Raw genomic sequence first — 22,864 nt, 5'->3', positions numbered from 1 at the left:
ATTTTCCTCAAGAGCAGCCTCAGAAAATAGCAAAATCCTTAGATGATGATGATGATGATGATGATGATAATAATAATAGTAGTAGTAGTAGTAGTAGTAGTAGTAGTAGTAGTAGTAGAAGTAATAATAATAATAATAATAATAATAATAATAATAATAATAATAATAATAATAATAATAATAATAATAATAATAATAAAGTTGGAAGGGACCTTGGAGGTCATCTAGTCTAACCCCCTGCTCAGGCAGGAAACCCTATACAATTTCAGACAAATGGCTATCCAGTCTCTTCTTAAAAACTTCCAGTGTTGGAGCATTCACCGCTCCTGGAGGCAGATTGTTGCTCTGGATGCACCTCAGGAAATCGCCTCCTCCTATGTTTAAGATGATTCAGGCAGGCTATGGATGGGAAACCCTCCCTTTTCCCTCAAGTTCAGAATTCTGGGAGCTGAAACTCAAGTCAGGCTTTATTCTCCACTCGCTTGGGATGACCAGCCTTCCTTGATCAGTGGCTTGAAATCAGCCTCTCCTCATTCATTCCCTTTCCAATAAAACAGAAAATAGAATGGGGTTCTTGCTTGTCTTAGGGACGAAGCCTTTTCCTGCCCTTTCTTTGAGCGAGGAGTGGCTCTGATGCTGAGGAAAAGATGCGTTTCTGCCTGGCTTTGAGCCTTTTGCATGTGAAGCAAATGGGATAACCACTACACCACAAAAACGACAGGCATGGGCAACTCTAAATCAGCATGCCCTTATCGCTTGCCGGCCACCTCAGTCTGGTGATTACAGCATTGTAAGAGTTAATGAGATGTTGTTCTTTATGCTTGGTGCCCTTCCAGAGCATAATTTCAGACACTCTCAGACTGTTGGTTCAATCTTGGCTTTTGAGAGATTTTCTTTGACCAAATATCCCCACGGCAACATTTGGGGGGAGGGGTGAAATATAATGTGTTATGTAACCCAATAAGATGAAATTCTGCTAGGAGAGTGATGGCGAACCTTTTAGAGACTGAGTGCCCAAACTGCAATCCAAAACCCACTTATGCATCATTGAGTGCCAGGTGGGCATGCCCCATTGGCTGGGTATGGCCCATTGGGTGGACGTGGTTGCAGTGGTGACTGCAGACTGGGTGGGACTAAACACTCAATCAATCAATTTCAACTTTGCAAGATCTTTTTTTTTCCCGCGAGAAGTTGAAATTGACTGATTGAACTTTTTTTTTTTTTTGCACATGGCGGCGGAGGCCTAAAGCGAAAAGGTTTTATAAAACCCAGCTGAGGGCCTAGGACTGGGGTGACGGCGCGTGTGCCCACAGAGAGGGCTCTGAGTGCCGCCTCTGGCACCGGTGCCATAGGTTCGCCACCACTGTGCTAGGATATATAAACGATCTAAAATAGTGGCCACCAACAGTGGAATGCGGCCATCCTGAGCTATCACAAAGGTGAGTTGGATAAGCAAGATAGCCCAGGACTGGTCCCTGGTGTTTTCCTTTGAAAAAGCCACATCCTCACATTTACATCCTCACATCTACATCCTCCTGAACAGCTAAACCATTGGGAAGGTGCTAAGTTCAGAGGGTTGGGTTGGCCAGCTTTCAAAATGTTGCTTCTGCGACATTTTTCTCCTAAAACTGCATCGTGAGGAGGTCTGTATTTAGAATGTGCATAAGAGTAATGGCTTGCCATGTCCTTCTCTGTAGATGAAAAAAAAATAAACACCCTGAAGGGACACCTTTCTTAGACAGATTTTTGAAACCTTCCAACAGTTAAATTTTTACTGACAGCTGCATTTTAATCCCTGCAACTTCCATCTGTTGGAAATGTGACATGGTATAGTGCAGGGGTAGGCAACCTTGGCTCTTTTATGACTCGTGGACTTCAACTCCCAGAATTCCTGAGCCAGCCATGCTGAGGGGAAAGGGAGAGGTTTCCAAGCTGAGCCATGCTGGCTCAGGAATTCTGGGAGTTGAAGTCCACAAGTCATAAAAGAGCCAAGGTTGCCTACCCCTGGTATAGTGGATCCCAGATAGCAATCATTTTTTGATGATTGATTACATTTGTGGTTTTGAGGGGAAGTCAAAACCCATTCCGCACTAGCTGCCAGGAGAGGCATGATGCAGGACCCATCGGCCTGATTATTCTGGTTGGTGAGGTCCAGGAGAAGACCCTCCTCTGCTGTTGTTCCTGCCCTCTGAAACATCTTGCCCCCCCCATTTGATATCAGCCCCAACCCTCTTGACCGTTCGTAAGGGCCTAAAGATCTGACTCTGCCAATTAGCTTGAGGCCCCAATGGGGGAGCATCACAGTGGAGGTGATCGATTGATCCCATCTCTATCCCACCTTCCCAATATGTATATATAATTACTTTTATGATTGTAAGCCTCACAGAGTTACCCTGTGATAAGATGGGCAGCCAATAATTTTTATAAATAAATCAGTCAGTCAATCAGCGGGATGTCCAGAAGATGACTGACACTGTGGCATCATCCTTCACAAACACATCCACTTCCTGGGACACCCACTGGAGAAGTTGATGGGAAATAAATTTACCCAGAGAATTCCCAGTGGGATAATAATAATAATAATAATAATAATAATAATAATAATAATAATAAGAAGAAGAAGAAGAAGAAGAAGAAGAAGAAGAAGAAGAAGAAGAAGAAGAAGAAGAAGAAGAAGAAGAAGAAGAAGAAGAAGAAGAAGAAGAAGAAGAAGAAGAAGAAGAAGAAGAAGAAGAAGAAGAAGAAGAAGAAGAAGAAGAAGAAGAAGAAGAAGAAGAAGTTGGAAGAGACCTTGGAGGTCATCTAGTCCAACCCTCTGCTCAGGCAGGAAACCCTATACCATTTCAGACTATTGGCTGTCCAGTCTTTTCTTAAAAACTTCCAGTGTTGGAGCATTCACCGCTTCTGGAGGCAGGTTGTTCCATTGGTTAATTGTTCTAACTGTCAGGAAGTTTCTCCTTAGTTCTAGGTTGCTTCTCTCCTTGATTAGTTTCCATCCGTTGCTTCTTGTCCTGCCTTCAGGCGCTTTAGAGAACAGCTTGATTCCCTCTTCTTTGGGTCAGCCCCTGAGATATTGGAACACTGCTATCATGTCCCCCCTCGTCCTTCTCTTCATTAAACTAGACATACCCAATTCCAGCAGCTGTTCCTTATATGTTTTAGCCTCCAGTCCCCTAATCATCTTTGTTGCTCTTCTCTGTACTCTTTCTAGGATGTACAGCTCCATGTGTCAGATCCCATCTTGGGACGAAATGCAGCAAAGTGCTTGCTTCAAAGAAGACCAGCAGGTGATGCTCAGAGAAACAGCTGCAGAAGGAAAAGATTCTATGGAGAATTAACACATCTGGCCATAATGCAAAGCGGATGATTTGCTCCCTGGCAGCATCCTGATTTTTTTTCTTCAAATCCAAATTCATCTTTAAAAGCAATTAAACCACTCCTTACAGGACAACTAGAGGACACTATGGGAGAATATTAATGTCATTAGTACCGAGGTCTAGCATGGAGCCTCAAGAAAAATAGCAATGGATTACATAATAAAAGCACTGCAATCAAATATTGCATGTGCCACAAGACAGGATTCAGAACCCTGGATAGCTCCCAATGAGGGCTGCTCATGATCGGATTAATCATCTCTAAGAAAAACACAATTCCAGTGCTGGTCTGTGACCAATAAAATCCTCAAGAAAGGTGGTGGCTGTTCGTCCCCATTTTACATTCCAGAGGGGGGTAAAACTAATTCAGATATTTAAACCCTAGTGAGAAAAATCCTTGACAGTATGGGAATCGAAGCCCTCAGATGAAGAACCCAATGCAAGAACAGTCCATCACCTTCACCTCGGGATCATGCCATCCAGCAGGCCGTCCCTGGGTGGGCTCGAACCACCATCCTTCTGGTTAACAGCCAAATTCGCTAGCCCCTTACACCCCAGAGACTTCGCACAGGGCTTGGCATCTGCCTCCCTCAGTCCGGAGATTCATACCTCCAAAGCTTCTGTTTGGTTTTTGTAGTGTGGCTCCTTTTCCCCCACTAAAAACAAAATCTGGGATGAAAACTCGGTCTGGTGACGCTGCCTGCACATCCCAGAAGGGTAAAAGTTGAAAAAAAGGCATGTGCCAGCCAGGATTCAAACCCAAGTCATAGGATTGGAGACATGTATGATGTCCCTATACCAGGGGAGGCAACCTTGGCTCTTTTATGACTCATGGACTTCAACTCCCAGAATTCCTGAGCCAGCCATGCTGAGGGGGAAGGGAGAGGTTTCCAAGCTGAGCCAGGCTGGCTCAGGAATTCTGGGAGTTGAAGTCCACGTGTCATAAAAGAGCCAAGGTTGCCTACCTCTGCCCTATACAACTGGCACAGATGTTAAGATTCTGTCTCAGGAGATGTAAAATTTATGTTCGAGGTTTCTCTTTTCCCATCTAATAGTGAGAGAAAAACTCTTCTGAAACCCAATATTCAACCAGCAGAATGGCTTAAAATTCTGCTCCCTCATCCTTCACACTGAAGAAGCAGAGTTCTTTAACCCATCTGATACAACATGCACCAGGCTGTTTTGGACAGCAAAAGATATGGTCACGCTGGTTGAGAGTCAGCCAGGCTTGTGGTTTCTGTGGTGTGGTGGTTATCACATTTGCCTAACACACAAAAGTTCCCTGGTTCGGCACCAGGCAGAAACACGTCTTTGCCCCTCAGCATGAGAACATTTCTAGGCATGTAGAGGATATACTTTTCTCCCCCCAGAAAAAGCAAAAAGCATCCCGCTTTTTCTTCCTCATCCAAGATGGAATGACAAAGTAGAGGATGCTTTTAAGCCATTGAACAAAGAATAGTCATCCCAAGACAAAAACTAGCCAGAATGGAGGCTCTAGGAGTTTTATGGCTTCATATTCTGCAGCACTAGAGAAAAGTGGCAATTTATAATTATATCTGTATATTTAGGGGTTTCCTTTCTTTTTTCTTTTCCTGAACTCAACTGTGAATTCCAATAAAACATCTTTCAAGACTGGCTACCCAGGAAAGGAACATTGAGAAGCCAAACTCTTCATCAACACTGGACCATCACTTTGAGCCAACATCTAATCCAGTGATGGCGAACCTTTTAAAGACCGAGTGCCCAAAAACTGGCCCCGCCCCCACTCTGCCCCCCCATCCCCTGCCCCGCCTGCCCAAAGGACCACTCACTGCCTCCAGGACCCGCCGCAGATCGCCCAGGCAGCCCAGCAGCGCTGTGGTGGCCACACCCTCTGCCCGTGCCCTGCAACATCAACGGCATGATGGAGTGTGAGGGCAGAGACTTGTCTACGCTGCCTGGCTGCCATGTCCGTGGCTGCGCTGCTCTGTGTGGGCCACACTCGGGGGCGACTCTCCTTCAGGGGGGCTGCTGGAGAGGAGGGGGTCGTGGGGGGAGGCAAGGCTGGAGCAACGGCACGTGTGCCCACAGAGAGGACTCCGAGTGCCACCTCTGGCACCCGTGCCATAGGTTCGCCACCACTGATCTAATCTGACCTGGAAAAGCAGGTCCGAGAGTTTCCAAACTACACATTTGAGTGATGCTGTGGGGGGGGGGACTCTTCACACACACAAACACACACACACACACACACACACACACACATTTCTGCCCTCTTCCTCCTTGATGAAGGCTTTGAGCATCAGCTTTGGACTGGTGTCCAGTTATCTCTGGGTTGCTGGAAATAGAGTATACAAGTGTTTCATCCTCTTGAGTCTCCATCCAGTGCAGGGGATAACCAAGAGCGAGCTGCCAACTGGGAAGACAAGTTGCCTGGTGACCTCAGCAACGGTCTGAGAGTGTTGTTGGGACCTCTCCCCTCAATTCCCTTTTCTACTGGAAAGCCTTCATCAAGCTTACCCCGGCTAGGTCCCTCCCTAGGTAAGAAAAACCCTCGCCTCCATTTGACACTTCAAAAGAGAAGCTGGAGGAACGAAAGCCACTTTGTACTTCCCTGGTGGTCTAGTGGTCAGGACTTGGCGTTCTCACCACCACAGCCCATGTTCAATTCCCAGCCAGGGAAAACCATCAATCATCCTGCAGGTAGAATTCCCAGGAAGGGTCGTGTTCATGGCAAACTAGCTGAATTGACCAGAGAATAATTCTGCCTTCCCTCCCCTCCCCTCCCCTCCCCCCCTCTAGGGGTGGAAGAGTCCTTGGAGGTCTTCTAGTCCAACCCCCTGCTCAAGCAGGAGACCCTATGCCTTTTCAGACGAATGGTTGTTCAGTCTCTTCTTTAAAATCTCCAGTGTTGGAGTACAGTTTGCAGTAGTGGCGAATACCTGTAGCTACTGGCCACCCAAAGCCCTTATAAAGAGAACACTGACAATGACATCCCCTAAACTCCACTGAAGATGTTACCTAGCCCAGGACTTTTCAACCAGTGGTACGGGTACTACCTGTGGTACATTGGCACCTGGCAAGTGGTACGCAACCATCCTAGAAAAGTGGTAGCGGGGGAGGGGAATGAGCTGAACCGGTGGCAGCACCGCACAAGCCTGAGCGAGAGATGGCTGGAGCTGCAGGGCTGTCAGGGCTCAGCGAAAACGCCAGGATCAGTGCCGCTTTCCAGCTGATCTGCGCTTCTTTGGGGCTGTCAGGCTCAGTGGGAGCGCCAGGATCAGCGCCAGGCTTCAGCTGGATTTTGGCGCTGATCCTGGCGCTTCTGCTGAGCCCTGAAGAAGCACCAATCAGCTGGAATGTTGCAGCATCTCCAGGATCTTGTGATTTACATTCAGATGCTTGGCAACTGATTCATATTTATGATGGTCACAGTGTCCCAGGGTCATGTGGAGTGGCCAGAACCTGCTACAACCACCCAGCAGACGGGGGGAATAAAAACCAAACACCCCCCACCCCACCCCCGCTGCCAATCCTCAACAGAAATGCTCACAACAATGAAAACCTCGGACAGGAGGAAGAGTGCCGCAGGGCGGGCAGGCGTCTTGCTCTGCTGTGGCTTGGGGGGCACTTTTTTCAGTGCCATTGTAACTTCAAACAGTCACTAAGCAAACTGTTGTAAGTCGAGGACTACCTGTACTTTATCACTTTTTTTTGGGTCATCATGTTGACACCTTGCTAGGCAACTGGTGATACTCGGATGTTGCCATATCCTAAAAGTGATACAATGGGTGAAAAGGTTGAAAAGTCCTGACCTAGCCTGGTAACAAAACGTTCGGAAACCAACTCACAAGCTCGGAGAATGAACCTTCACCCTCAGTCTCAATAGCCTCCATCCAACCAGCCCTGGCTTGAATCTTTAGGTGAAGCCGATGATGACAACTGGAATTGCAGATTTGGGGTGTGCAAAGCTGCCTGTAGTCCACTTAGGGGAGAGGGAGGGGCATCAGCCCTTCAAGGATGCTGAGGGGAAGCCATATCTAATGTCTCTTGAGCACAATTGGTCAAAGGGGTCCGGCTGTTGAGTAGAAAAATGGGCTGGGGGTGGTTTGAATCCGACAGTTTGGCGGCAGTGGTAGAATGGGCTCAGACTCAGGGGGATCATTATATATATGACACAAATCTTGGCTGGTGAAGGAAGGGAATGTGACCCTCACCAACTGCAGGCTTTGCAAGCAACAGCCAACATTTTGGTTGCAGAAATCAGGCCTCTCTCTGGAGCCTTCCTCAAGGAAGCTGAGATGGAAAAGGTAGAACAGCCACAACTGTCATTCCAGAGGAAAACAGAATTTGGGACCCGCACTGGAGACTTGACATCTCCGTTTACAGGACTTCTCACCATTTGGGCTCCTTTTCAGAGCCCTGATGACCAGGAATTAGGGGACAGTATCAATTGTGAATACATACAGATGGCTCCTCTCTCTTTGGTCACTTGCAGAATCCTGGATGCAGTCATGAAAGGACAGCAAGGACAACACCCAATGTCCTAAACCAGACATGACAAACACAAGGCCCGGGGGCCAGATGCGGCCCGCAAAGTGGTTTCATGTGGCCCACGAAGCCATCCTGGAAACAGTGAGGGAACGGCCCCCTCTGCCTTGGCCCTGGCCCAGGCCGGCCGGGAGCCAATGTACAATTTTGTGGTGGCCATCTATGCTGAAATGCATTCAGTCTTAGCTCCACAAGGCTGTCTAGAAAGTGAGGAACCAGCCCCTGCTGTCGGCCCCGCCCCCTAGGTGCATGCTGGGGAGGTGTCACCCTTTGTGAGGAATGAAGAAATGCACCATGCCTTGGCGCTTGCCCCGGTCCCACCCCCTTCTGCCAGAGACCCTCAGATCTGTCCCACTCCTGCCCAGGCCCCCACAGGCACCCTTGACACGAACGGTGTAGAGCTGACCATGCCCACCCAGTAGGTCACACCCACTCCATCCACGACCAGTCAGTAGGCCGCACCCATCCTGAGCACACCCACCTGGCCCGAGGACAACCGCAATGCTGATGCGGCCCTCAATGAAATTGAGTTTGACACCCCTATCCTAAACCCACCCGAGAACATATGATATCTTTAGGGAAACACCCAAATGGGAACATGTTTAGCTACTTCTGCTCTCTCCCTTCTTATCTACAGTGTGCCAGACTGACTGGGTGAAATTTTTTATCTTATGTGTGTCAGCGTTGCTGGATGGGTTGCTTATGTAATCAGAAAGAATAAATACAAGGATTTCTTGTCATTCGTTGCTCCTCTCATTTAGAGGAGTCCGCCTCTATTCAGCCAAATAAAAACGTAAAGCTTGAAGGCAACTTCTGGTTTCCTGTATTTCTTTATCAAGCAAAACCTCAGAAGCTACATATCAGCCCCTTCCTCCAAAGCTCGTTCCATACAATGTATATTTATGTGACTTTATGGTGAGGATTCAGGGACGCAAAGACTCATTCAAAAACGCATTCATTCCTCGTCACAATTTCACACGAGTGAGAGCCCAGGTGTTTTATTTTTATGGCCATCGTAGGGTAACGGCTTTGTGAATTGCAGCACAGACGCATGTGGCATGTGTCTCCCGCCTACAGTATTAGGTCTTTCTCCTTTGTGATTCTTTCGATGGGCTATAAAGGAGTTACAACAGAAGGTCTTTCCGCACTCCATGCACTGACACAGCTTCTCTCCTGTGAGGATTCTTTTATGCAGTCCGTTTTACTCTCACGAAAGCTCTCCCCACATTCGCTATGCTGATATGTTTGTGTGAATGGACTTGTGGGAATGAAGACTACCGCTACAAGTAAAGCTCTTTCCACACTCCATGCATGGATAAGGCTTCTCTCCTTTGTGTACCCACTTGTGATAATTAAGTTGACTCTTATATGTAAAGGTTTTTCCACACTCCTTGCATCGATATGGCTTCTCGCCTATGTGGATCCTTTTATGGACAGTTAGAGTTTTATTTGTACTAAAACTCTTCCCACACTCATTCCATTGATATGGCTTTTCACCCGAGTGGGTCCTTTTGTGGATAGTTAGAACGGTACTCAATCTAAAACTCTTCCCACACTCCATGCATTGATATGGTTTCTCCCGTGTGGATCCTTTTATGCACAGCCAGAGTGTTACTCTCACTAAAGCTCTTTCCACATTCACTGCGCTGATATGGTTTTTCGCCTCTGTGGCTCCTTATATGGGAGGCAAGATGATAACTCCTACTGTAGCTCTTTCCACACTCCATGCATTGAAATGGTTTCTCCCCTGTGTGGATCCTCTTGTGGGAATTAAGATTACTGCTACGAGTAAACGTCTTTTCACACTCCATGCACTGATATGGTTTCTCCCCTGTATGGATTCTTTTGTGGGAGGTAAGAGAAGAATTCCACGCAAAGCTCTTTCCACACTCCGTGCATTGATAGGGCTTCTCTCCTTTGTGGATCTTCTTGTGGGAATTAAGATTACTGCTACGAGTAAACATCTTCTCACACTCCATGCACTGATATGGTTTCTCCCTTGTGTGGATCTTTTTATGGCTAGCCAGACTTTTGCTCTCACAAAAGCTCTTCCCACACTCATTACACTGATATGGTTTGTCACCTGAGTGGATCCTTATGTGGCAGGCAAGATCATTATTCTTACTAAAGCTCTTTCCACACTCCATACATTGATGTGGCTTCTCCCCTGTGTGGATCCTCTTGTGGGAATTAAGATGACTGCTACAAGTAAAGCTCTTTCCACACTCATTACACTGATATGGCTTTTCGCCTGGGTGGATCCTTATGTGGCAGGCAAGGTTTTTACTCTTACTAAAGCTCTTTCCACACTCCATACATGGATGTGGCTTCTTCCCTGTGTGGATCCTCTTGTGGGAATTAAGATGACTGCTACGAGTAAACGTCTTTTCACACTCCATGCACTGATATGGTTTCTCCCCTGTATGGATTCTTTTGTGGCAGGTAAGAGAAGAATTCCACGTAAAGCTCTTTCCACACTCTGTGCATTGATAGGGCTTCTCTCCTTTGTGGATCTTCTTGTGGGAATTAAGATTACTGCTACGAGTAAACATCTTCTCACACTCCATGCACTGATACGGTTTCTCCCTTGTGTGGATCTTTTTATGGCTAGCCAGACTTTTGCTCTCACAAAAGCTCTTCCCACACTCATTACACTGATATGGTTTGTCGCCTGAGTGGATCCTTATGTGGCAGGCAAGATTATTATTCTTACTAAAGCTCTTTCCACACTCCATACATTGATATGGCTTCTCCCCTGTGTGGATCCTCTTGTGGGAATTAAGATGACTGTTACAAGTAAAGCTCTTTCCACACTCCATGCATTGATATGGCTTCTCTCCAGTGTGGATCCTCTTATGGGAATTGAGGCTAGTGCTACAAGTAAAGGTCTTTCCACATTCCATGCATTGATATGGTCTTTCTCCCGTATCAAGGATGATACGGTTGTTCAGCCAACTGACCAGAGGAAAGTCTTTTTTAATTCCACTTTGTGATCGCCTTGTTTCATCACTCTTTGGCTGCATCTGATCTGCAAACTTCCCTATTCCCACTTTTGGATGGATTGCTTGGCCTTCCTTCTTGAGATTCTTATTCTCTTGCCCATTAATGCCTTGAAAAAGAAAAATGAAAACTGTTGCTCAGACATGTCAAACACACGGCCCTTGGGATCGGCCCAGAGATGGCGAGGGACCGGCCCCAGCCACTCTGGCCTCAAGCCCAGCCCAGCCCAGCCCAGCCGAGCCCAGCCCAGCCAGGTGGCCCACCCATGTGCACACTCAGGATGCGGTGAGCACGTGGGGCCAATGGTGTCCGGCAGCAGGGGCTCCGCAGCCTGCTGCCACCACCAGGCAGATCCTCCAAGCAGCAGGCGCACCAGTGGCACCCGCAGTAGACGGAGTGGGTGGGGGGAGGCACATGCAGACCGCCAGACATGCCTATTCCATCCCCTCTGTTTTTGCTTGCGGTTGGAGAGCAGATCACCGCTGGTCATCTCCTCGGCCCCCTTGCGGGTCTTGTCCTTGGCCCACGCATGCAGTGCATTCCCCTTGCACACCTGACGCACCTCGGCCCCACCACAGGCTGCTGCCTCCACCTCCAGCGACTCGTGCAGGTCCATTAGGCCACTGCCGCCCGGAGCAGGAGGCCCGCCCAGCACAAAGGAGGCAAATTGGCCGGCTAGGAAGCCCAATTAGAAGTGATAGAGAAAGCCAGGCCCAGCAGGCAAAAGACAGCCACCCCAAGCAAGGAAAGCCAGATCCTCATCAGCGCCAAGGCTACCCAGATCCAGCCAGGATCGCGTGTCTTCCCCCCATCTCAGCTGGGCCGAGGTGCATCGGGTGCGCAAACGGAACGCGCTCCACGCGTGGGCCAAGGGCAAGACTCACGAAGGGGCTAAGGAGATGATCAGCAGTGACCTGCTCAACAAATGCAAGCAAAAGCAGGCGGGACAGAGTAGGCATGTCTGGCGGTCCACATTACATGCCTCTTCCCCTCGACTCCACTTGCTGCTGGTGCCGCTACTGCGCTGCTGCTGCTTAAAGGACCGGCCCGGTGGTGGCAGTGGGCTGAGGAGCCCCAGAGTGCACTAGCTGAGAGGCTGGCAAGTCATTGGCCCCTGAACACTTGGGGCCCATGGTGGGCGGGGCCCATGGTGTCCGGCAGCAGCCAGCACGCTCCCTGCCTCATCTCGCCTCACCCCATGGCAGTGGCACCCCTGCCCTGCCCTGCCTCACCTCACTTCACCCTGTGGGACGAGCCTCCCGCCCACTGCCAGAAACACCTGGATCCCCAACCCTGCCCGATCCCCACAGGCACCCCCCCCAGCTGCGAGAAACTTCTAAGTGGCCCCAGCCACGCCCACCCAGTCGGCCACGCCAACCCAGTTGGCCCCACCCACCCGGCCCCAGAGAGCAACCGCAATGTTGATGCGGCCCTCAATGAAATCGACTTTGACACACCCCTGGTTTGTCTGGACTAGGAAAATGATCAAACCTTTTCTTCTGAAATTCAGCAAGAGGAATTATTAATATATTTTGGCTCTTTTGCTGGCATATACAAAGATTCTAAACAAAGATTTACCAAAGACCGTTTCCTCGTGAGCTCCTATCAATCCTTATATATCAGAATTGGATGACATAATAACAAACCTAAGACAAACCGTGATCTAATCTTTGAACACTAGTGTGTGTCAACCATGAGTGACTAGTTCAGGGGTAGGCAACATTGGCTCTTTTATGACTCGTGGACTTCAACTCCCAGAATTCCTGAGCAGCCATGCTGAGGGGAAAGGGAGAGGTTTCCAAGCGGAGCCATGCTGGCTCAGGAATTCTGGGAGTTGAAGTCCACGAGTCATAAAAGAGCCAAGGTTGCCTACCTCTGGACTAGGCCAATTCCATGGTGCCACAAACTCCCTAAGTGCATCAGATACCGTATCATGCTGGGCAGCAATATACCCACCAGCTCCCCAACTTCAATCAAAGTCTCATCTCCACTTGCCTGCAGAGCAGAATCTCTGAAAGCCAAGGGGAATTCCTGGATGGCAATAGCTCCCCACCCTCAACTTAGGCTAATGCCAAATTCAGTACACAAGTGGACACATCTCTAAGTGGAGAATATCCCTCTCAGGGCACATCCAGTCTTGCTTATGCATACCCAGAGATCAGGCTCAAGAGAGGCCACACCATCCCTATATGCAGCCTGTCCCTCAGATTCCTGCTATTATCTTCTGCTCCATGAAAATGAGTATTTTGTACTCGATGAGCAGAAAGCATTTTGAAAGGAACCCATTTCCTTCATGTAAAAAGTTTTGGAACTTGTGCAGTTTTCCAATTTTCCTTTCATTAAATTTCCTCCTCCATAAAGACCTATTTAGTCATATGGTTAAGACACCCAGGCTAGAAACCGGGTGACTAAGAGTCCTAGTCCTGCCATAAGCTTGAATGCTGGCTGGGTGACTTTGGGCCAGTCTCTCTCAGCCCAGGCCACGTTACAGGGGTTTTGTTGTAGAGAAAATAGGAAGAGGAAGAAGTATTACGTATGTCTGCTGCCTTGAGTTATTTACAAAAAATAATAAAGGCAGGTGATAATAAATAAATAAATAATAAATAAATAAATAAATAAATAAAAAGTGATATAAAAATTGATATAACATCTAAGCCCCCCCCCCACACACACACACCCCTCATATCTTCTCTACGTTTCTTAGCCCAGATCGGGATTCTTACCTAGAGAAGCCAAATTCTTGAAAGTCTCCAGCATGACTTCTCCGTGGAGCGCTTTTTGGTCAGCATCCAGCTGAGACCACTCCTTCTTGGAGAAATACACGGCTACTTCCTCAAAGGACAAAACATCCTGAACAAGGAAACAAGTTTCCCTATTAACAGACAATCCCAGGAATAATTGGGCAATTTCCTTTCGCCAATGCAAAGAGAGAGATCCAGTGAACAAAATGGACACCTTCCGCAGAATTCAAAATGAGAGCTCCCAGTTTTGGGCTGACGGCACAACTGAAGCCTATTTGATCGAGTTTGGAAAGACTTGGAATGTCTTCCAGTGAAGCAAACTAACATAGTTTTCTGGGTCACTTGAGTAGTTGGGTCTTAAACCCACTACTCACCAATGGCTCCAATTTTTCCTAGGGTGGGGAGAAGGAAATATAGGAAACCCATCTGACATTTTTCCCAATGGCTGAGTTTATTCATTGAGGGACCAACCATTCTCCCCCACTCCATACCTTCATGGAAGTGCTGGGAGAGCTTGTAACAGTATGTGAGAATGACCCTGGGAGACAGAAAGGAAGATCTCCAGTTGAGATAGTCAGCTAAATCTGAGCCTGAACCAGGAGGGTAGAGAAAGCTTATCAGAAGGAAGCTGTAGCTTAATTTCAGTGTGAATTTTCAATAACCTGATCTAAAATTTGTCTTCTTTAGAAACAGCGGTGGCACAGTGGTTAGAATTTAGTACTATAGGCTACTTCTGCTTGATAAATATGTATCAATACGATGAATCTTCAGAGTCAGTCAAACCTACAATACAATGGAAACTAATTGAATAGAAAAAACAAGTACAATTGATGGGAATCAGGAAAAGATAACATAAAAGAAGTAAGATAAACACATAGGCAAAAATTAGCTGGGTCTTAGAGTGGGAAAAGGAAGAAGACAAACTATAAAAAAAATAGCTGTAAGTGGAAATGGCTAGCCAGGAAAGACATGTTGAATTGGAAAACAGGAAAACAAGCTGAATAAGATAAGAGGAAAGGCACACTGAACTGAAAAACAGGAAATAACCTATTGTTCTAAAAGGAGGACATAAGTATCCACAGAGTTCAAAATAACCATTTAAATGTCTATTTTTTCTTATTATTATTGTATATGTGAATATGATTTAATATGTTATCAGGAAATGTGTAAGAAGCAGACGGAAAAAAGTATAACCTCATAGTACCTCAGCCAATGGGGAAAGAGGAGGGATGTAGCGGCCGGGACAGGGCTGTATAAAGAAGGGAATATTTTGGGTTAAAGCTTTGATAGCTTCTCTTCCGCTTATTGCAATAAACAAAACAAAAGGCCTTCACTGTGTCTTGGCTGGTTATTGGTCAGGCGAGCTTGCCTCTGGTCAAGAAGGAAAGAAGCCAGGAGCACATATCATGCTGCTTGCCAGCTGCCAGCAGTTTAATTCTTACCGATTCAAGGTTGACTTGGCCCTCCTTCCAAGATCAGTAAAATGAGGAGCCAGATTGTTGGAGGCAACATGGTGACTCTGTAAACTACTTTGAGAAGGCTGTAAAAGCACTGTGAAGCAGTATAGAAGTCTAAGTGCTAATGCTATTGTACGTTGAACTCCAGAACAAAATGAAACCCACCCAAGATTCGTGGACCTTTCTGATATTTCTTCTCCTACCTGAGGCAGAGTTTCAGCCACTCTTTCAGTTCCACCAGAAAGAGGAGGTGATTCTAAAAACATTAAGGACAGCTTTCTATTATCTGTGGGAAAGAAAAATGGTGGAAGCAGATCGTTAAAAAAAGAAACAGCCAGAAACAGGTTCCACTGAAGATGAGCAAAAGAATCGGCGGGATGTCCAAACCTCACATCGCGTGGAAGGAGCTTCTCTTACCTGGCATGACGTCTTGACTTTGATCTTTCTGGAAGCTCTCCCTAAACTGCAGCTCTTGAGAGAGTTTGGATGAATCTTTCCTCCTCTTGGGATACTCAGTCACAGCTTCCAAAGATTTCTAGACATGACGTGATACGATAAATAAGAGAAGAGTACAGAGACAGAAATGATCATGCTGCACTCTCAATCTAGCAGACCCCAATGTCCATCACTGAATTTGGAAAGCGAGAATGGAAGTATTGCCCCAAATGCATCCTCTGGAAAAAGAATAGAACAATGGGTCTTAGGACAGCAGTTCTCAACCTATGGGTCGCGACCCCATTTGGGGTCGATCGACCATTTCACGGGGGTCGCCAAACAAGGCTGTCCGCCATTTTTTTCCCCTTTTCCGGCAGGGCCAGCTGGTGGTCGGCCTGCTCCGTCTCTGCCGCTTGCCAGCTACGCCTCGGCCGGCGCAGGGGGCAGAACCACGCATGCGCAGCGCTCCCGGGCAGGGAAAGTCCTCGACTTATGACCGGTTTAGTCCTCGACTTACGACCGGTTTAGTCCTCGACTTACGACCGGTTTAGTCCTCGACTTACGACCGGTTGGGGGTCGCGGCATTAAAAAGGTTGAGAACCACTGTCTTAGGAGTTCATAATCCCAGACAATTCTGCCAGAGAGACATTGACAAATTCAGAGAGATTCTCTTTAAAACTGCCATGATTGCATTCTCACACCTGCAACTCTCCTTGCATCGTTTCCAACTCCTGGGTCAGCAGGAAGCCTTCAGCCAGGGCCACCGCCTGGGAACTGGTCTCCACTCTGCATTCCCGCACCCATTTCTCCATCTCTGGGGGAAGGACAGTCAGGAACTGCTCCAGGAGCACCAGGTCCAGCATCTGGGCCTTTGTGTGTCTTTCTGGCTGCAGCCACTGACAGCAAAGGTGGTGAAGCTGACTGCAAACGTCTCGGGGACCCCTCCCCTCCTGGAACTGCACTTTTCTGAAGTGACAGCATTGGACCTCTGAACTCTTGGCTTCATCTTCTTGGTTCTCCTGCCCAGGACTTGCCCCATTCATCCCACAGCTCCAAGACTGAGCAGCTGCAGGGCCTTTTCCAACTCCTGCATCTGCTGGGCTTTGTCCCTCCATCTTCTCTCTGGTCCCCAAAATGGATCCATGCATCTTCCCAGATCTTCCTAATCACAAGGGGTCTGTCCAAATTGCCAAAGGCCAGTCAGCTCTCTTCCCTCACAGGATACTTCAGTCTCCAAAGGAACCTGGGATGATTTCCAGCTTACATATCTGAAATGGAGAATATAGGTGTTCAGTAGGGCAACAAATCTGAGCATCCTCCCTCTCCTCCCCCCAAAAAAATCCAAGTAAGAAACTCTAATGTACTCACTAATGACTGGAAGAAGGGGAGGGGTTATCTTATTAGGAAGACTGACCATTGCAGTAAATTCTGGAGAGCCCTTCTAGATCAGCTTCTGTCAAGGACTCAAAATATTGGATAAATACATTTGGAAACGTTTTGGATTTCTATTGCCTGCTGTCTCTGCATAATCCAAATCGGGGGTCTTCAAACTTGGCCCTTTTATGACTTTGTGGAGTTCCAGCCTTGCATGCAAAGTCAGCAGAAAAGACTTTGAAGTAGAATATGTGTAGCTCAGGGAGGAAATGAGGGGTCCTTGATGCTCTCTGAGCTTGCTTGTTTTCTTGCAGACGTTTCATTACCCTAACTAGGTAACATCATCAGTGCTAGTAAGGAGTGCCAACAGCCCTCCTTACTAGCACTGATGATGTTACCTAGTTAAGCAAGCTCAGAGAGCACCAAGGACCTCTCAGGAGAGACTTTGGCCACTCGTTTATCTCGGCATAGTACGTATAGTCAAGGCCATGGTTTTCCCAGTTGCAATGTATGGCTGTGAGAAAGGCTGAGCGCCAAAGAATTGAGGCCTTTGAACTGTGGTGCTGGACAAGACTCCTGCGAGTCCCCTGGACTGCAAGGCGTCAGTCCTAGAGGAGATCAACCCTAACTGCTCTTGAGAAGGCCAGATCCTGAAATTGAAACTCAAATACTTTGGTCACCTAATGAGAAGGAAGGACTCACTGGAGAAGAGCCTAATGCTGGGAAAGATGGAGGGCAATAGAAGGAGGGGACGACAGAGAATGAGGTGGCTGGATGGAGTCACTGAAGCAGTAGGCGGGAGCTTAAATGGACTCCAGGAGATGGTAGAGGACAGGAAGGCCTGGAGGAACATTGTCCATGGTGTTACGATGGGTCGGACACAACTTCGCAACTAACAACAACAAAGTGCAGATTAATGAGAAAAGAAGACAATTTCAACAACTGCAGAATCAGGCTGCAGGGTAACAAAATTGACAAAGGTTTAGGGGAGTCTGAATACATTCTGAATGCACCATAAATAAATGATTTTTTTTTTATCAGAAACAACATTTAAGCACCCTTTTCTACACTTCTGAACACAGACAGGGTATGTTTAGTTTAATGAAGAGAAGGACGAAGGGGGATGGCAGAGGACAGGAAGGCCTGGAAGAACGTTTTCCAGCGGGTCGCGATGGGTCGGACACGACTTCCCAACTAACAACAACAGGAAGGGGAAGGCGAGGGAAACCCCTTCTGAAAACGGGGCCAAGAAAATTTGCAGGAAATTGGAAGCACAAATCTCCGTTTTGCAAAGACGACCTCTCCTCCCCTCCCCTCCCCATGCAGAGGTTTCCCCATCGAAATGGGGGGTAAACGGCTGCCCCCTTTCTGCGACCCTGATTTTTTTTCCCCTAAGGGCAACGCGAAGGGTCCGAAGCTTTGCTTTCTCCCCTGTCTGGGCCGCGCATGCAAAGGGGCGGCAGGGGAACATGGGACCCGTGGCTCCCCCCCTTCCCACGACTCCAAGCTTGAAGAAGCTTTGCAAGTCTCCATGTCCGCCTCCAGCGCAGGACAACAGCCCCTCCCCCATCACTGAACCGGGCGTCATGTCTGGATCGCGATCCGTGCAAGGCTTCCCTGCTCACAGCGAGGCGGGGCAGCAGAATCGGACAGCGCAGAAAGGGCGGACACGCGTTGAATTCCTTCCTGCAAAACGCCTCGGGAAGGTGCATCCCTCTGAATGTGGGGAAAAGGCAGAGGGCGCATGCTCAGTTCTTCTTGCAATGCGAGGGGGGCGGGAGACAGCTACCGAGGGAGCCCCCTAGTGGATCCTGTGCGCAATGCCAGAGGAGCCTGCCAGGGCGCAGGACATCATGTCCCATTGCGGGCATGGGATGATGGGCGTTAGAGCAGAAGGACAGGTTCCCTCTAACATTGCCTATCTAGAAAGGAAGTGGCGTCTCCAGCAGGCGGCAGTTTCTAGAGTTTCCCTTTTTTTAATGTCTAAGAAACATCTGTGACCTTGGGAACACTGAGAAAATCTCTATGGAGACTCAAAAAAAACGTTTTCCTGTGAAGAGCAGCTTCTCTGAAGGGTCTGCAGGGATTCCCAGAGGCCTCAAAAATGAGCAAAATCCTGTCAGAAATGGAAGGGCGGTCAAAAGACAAGAACTGGAATCTCTATGAAACCCAGCTTGTGTCTTGTGGCTGATGGCAAACTCAGCCCTGAAGTCAGGGGAGATCAGTGGCCTGACAGAGACACAGGAAAGCAACAGCTTATAGAATAGAATAGAATAGAATAGAATAGAATAGAATAGAATCTGTAAGGGACCTTGGAGGTCTTCTAGTCCAGCCCCCTGCTCAAGCCAGATCTAAGCATTTCCACCATGCTGTACTGACGTCTCTGTAACCTTAATAAATGCTTTTAGGAAAAAATATGCCTGAAAGTCCTTTTAAATGTTTCGTTAATCAGACACATGACATCACCAGGGATAGGCAACGTTGGCTCTTTTATGACTCGTGGACTTCAACTCCCAGAATTCCTGAGCCAGCCATGCTGAGGAGAAAGGGAGGTTTCCAAGCTGAGCCATGCTGGCTCAGGAATTCTGGGAGTTGAAGTCCACGAATCATAAAAGAGCCAAGGTTGCCTACCCCTGACCTATATCATCTCAGACAAGTGACTGTCCAGCCTCTTCTTAAAAACCTCCAGTGATGGAGCGCCCACAATTTCTGAAGGCAAAGCTGTTCCACTGGTTTATTGTCCTCTCTGTTAGGAAGTTTCTCCTTAATTCCAGGTTGCTTCTCTCCTTGACTAGTTTCCATCCTTTGTTTCTCGTCCTGCCCTCTGGTGCTTTGGAGAATAATTTGATCCCCTCTTCTTTGTGGCAGCCCCTCAAATGCTGGAATACTGCTATCATGTCACTCCTGTTTCTTGTCTGATCCAGAAACATCAAAGAACAATATTTGAATAAATATTTTCAAAGGAGCCAGGTCCTCTGAAAGCCTGAAGTATTGCCCCCCGCATTACAATAAAAAGTTTCATGTATTTTTAATTTTTACAGTTAGAACAAAACAGAATTTAATAACATCTCATGAATGACCATACCAGTGATGTTTAATTAAATTTATTTAAATCAAATTTAGACTTTTTCCCAATCCTTGTCATACCATAGAAAAGCAAAAAAAAAAAAATGCTTGGAAAAGGTTTTTTTCAACATGCATATCATGGGCTTCCCCTCATTCTGGCTTATTTTGTGAGAGAGGAATTCTTCATCCTGAAGATTTTTCCATACGGGATACATTGATATATATGTGATGAGTTTCTCACATAATAAGAGGCCTTTGATCAAATAGGTTTCCATGATTTGTGAATATATAGAGCTACATATTTCAGAGCCAGTTCTCCTCACCTGTGTCTGTCTAACTGTCAGGAGAAACTGAAGTTATTTTCTGAAGTAGTTTTTCTTAATTTCATATTATTTTATTAGGCTGGTTTATTTTGGTTGTCAATACACCAAAGGTCTTTCATTTTCATTCTCCTGAGTATCTCTAATTTGGCAGAGAGAGAATGAGAAAGATACTATGACTAAACTCCATTGTAGCCTCATCGGTCATATTATGACAATGCAGCCATACAGTCCATGTTGCCTCTCCTTTGCTACAAAACCTTTGTTGTTCCATGCTTGGTTTTTGCAATGCAGGTAGTCCTCGAGTTACGACCAGAACTGAGCTCAAAATCTCTGTTGCTAAGTGAAACATTTAAGTCAATTTTGCCCAATTTTACAATTTTTCTTGCCACAGTTGCTAAGTCCATCATTGCATTTGCTAAATTAGTAACATGGTTGTGAAGTGAATCTCCCTGCCCCATTGACTTTGCTTGTCAGGTCACAAAAGGTGATCATATGATCCCAGGACACTGCAACCATCGTAAATATGAACCAGTTGCCAAGCATCTGAATGTTGATCATATGATCATGGGGATGCTGCAAAGATGGTACCTGTGAAAAAACGTCATGAGTCAAATACTGCATCCAGTTTTGGTCACCACGATGTAAACAAGATGTTGAGACTCTAGAAAGAGTACAGAGAAGAGCAACAAAGATGATCAGGAGACTGGAGGCTAAAACATATAAGGAACGGTTGCTAGAATTGGGCATGTCTAGTTTAATGAAGAGAAGGACGAGGGGGGACAGGATAGCAGTGTTCCAGTATCTCAGGGGCTGCCCCAAAGAAGAGGGAGTCAAGCTATTCTCCAAGGCGCCTGAAGGCAGGACAAGAAACAACGGATGGAAACTAACCAAAGAGAGAAGCAACCTAGAACTAAGGAGAATCTTCCTGACAGTTAGAACAATTAACCAGTGGAACAACCTGCCTCCAGAAGCGGTGAATGCTCCAACACTGGAAGTTTTTAAGAAGAGACTGGACAGCCATTTGTCCGAAATGGTATAGGGTTTCCTGCCTGAACAGGGGGTTGGACTAGATGACCTCCAAGGTCCCTTCCAACTTTACTATTATTATTATTATAGCAGTGTTCCAATATCTCAGGGGCTGCCACAAAGAAGAGGGAGTCAAGCTATTCTCCAAGGCGCCTGAAGGCAGGACAAGAAGCAATGGATGGAAACTAATCAAGGAGAGAAGCAACCTAGAACTAAGGAGAAACTTCCTGACAGTTAGAACAATTAACCAGTGGAACCACCTGCCTCCAGAAGTGGTGAATGCTCCAACACTGGAAGTGTTAAGAAGAGACTGGTCCAAAGTCATGTAGGGTTCTAAAGGTGACAACCAGTACACTATATTGGACCCAGAAGCAAATAAGCAGCCAACGCAGCTCCAGTAGGAGAGATGACACATGTGCCCACCTGGGCCACAGCATTTGAACCATTTGAAGCTTCTGGATACTTTTCAAAGAAACCCCATGCAGAGGGCAAAAAAGTAGTTTTCCATCAGTCATTTCTTACCTCCTCTTGCTGAGATTATCAAATCCTCAACTCCTCTAAAGCAAGGGTTCACACGTATCAAGGGGTGGCCACATGTGTGAAGCCATCCCTTCTGCCTCACCCCACCCCCGGTTTCCTGAGAGAAAAGGACCAGCTACTGCTGACCTCTACTGCCTTTGTATTCCGTCATTCTTTAATCTGAACAAGTTTTATTAATTTTCCATTTTTACAAAGCTTTAGGTATTAAGGAAGCAACTTGGTGGTTGGGTAATACAGTACATAGTCCAATAACACGCTTTTCCATACATATATCAGTTTACATCATCAAAAATTTCCTCTCTGTTTCCCTTAATTATTATACCAGATTTCAAATTAATACATTGCTAATTATAACTCAATCATCTGAAGCATTTATCGACAACTTTTGATTTACATGCCTTCAAATCCTGTTTTTAACTTTTATCTGATTTCAATTACAGTGTTCCAGTTGGCTTAATGTCCATAGTATTTAGATTTCGGATAACCCACGGTTCCCTTAGTTCATTACAGAATAGTTATCATATCTAAAATACACTTGTTATTTATTCAGATAGATTCTTAGTTTATTCCACAATCATATTCTGCAAATTCTACATCTCATTCTCTAATAAAATAACCTTTATCCTCTGAATCCATCTTCTATGTTATAATTCAAAACTATTATTCTAGTAACTAATTTATTTCCCTTATAGATATAAATCCTAAATGTTAAATCAATTAATATCTTTTAAAAAATCTCCTTATCCCATTAAGTAAGATTTAAAGCTCTTCCATTAGAGGTCACATTAAAAAAAACCATTTTTTAAGTCTATCTCTGGCCTTCCTTTTGTGCCAAACAGGCTTCCATAACAGGGCTTTTAATTCCTCGGGTGGATCTCCCTTCATTCCTGCATATGTCATTTGAATCAAGGGAGACAATCCAGTCATCAGCCTATCAAGGAAGCTAGTCCCTTCATAATCATTAAATTGTTGGCCTGATAGTTTAAATTTCCATATTT

At 46.5% G+C, this 22,864-nt stretch overlaps 1 protein-coding gene across 1 annotated transcript in view; it reads right to left on the bottom strand.

Annotated features, from left to right (window-relative positions):
* The window catches only part of LOC107296016, a gene marked incomplete at its 3' end in the record, with an annotated part of 149,851 nt that overhangs the window by 6,972 nt on the left and 120,015 nt on the right, over positions 1-22,864 (bottom strand). The window contains 3 exon segments of the mRNA XM_029285959.1: positions 717-733; positions 9,164-9,481; positions 9,483-10,820. Coding sequence (XP_029141792.1) covers positions 717-733; positions 9,164-9,481; positions 9,483-10,820 — 1,673 coding nt within the window.

The sequence above is a fragment of the Protobothrops mucrosquamatus genome, unplaced genomic scaffold (assembly GCF_001527695.2).
Source record: "Protobothrops mucrosquamatus isolate PMUCROS unplaced genomic scaffold, P.Mucros_1.0 scaffold2602, whole genome shotgun sequence".
NCBI classification, from domain to species: Eukaryota; Metazoa; Chordata; class Lepidosauria; order Squamata; family Viperidae; genus Protobothrops; species Protobothrops mucrosquamatus.
The sequence above is the reverse complement of the archived record's forward strand: the minus strand, read 5'-3'. Positions and strand labels throughout refer to the sequence as shown.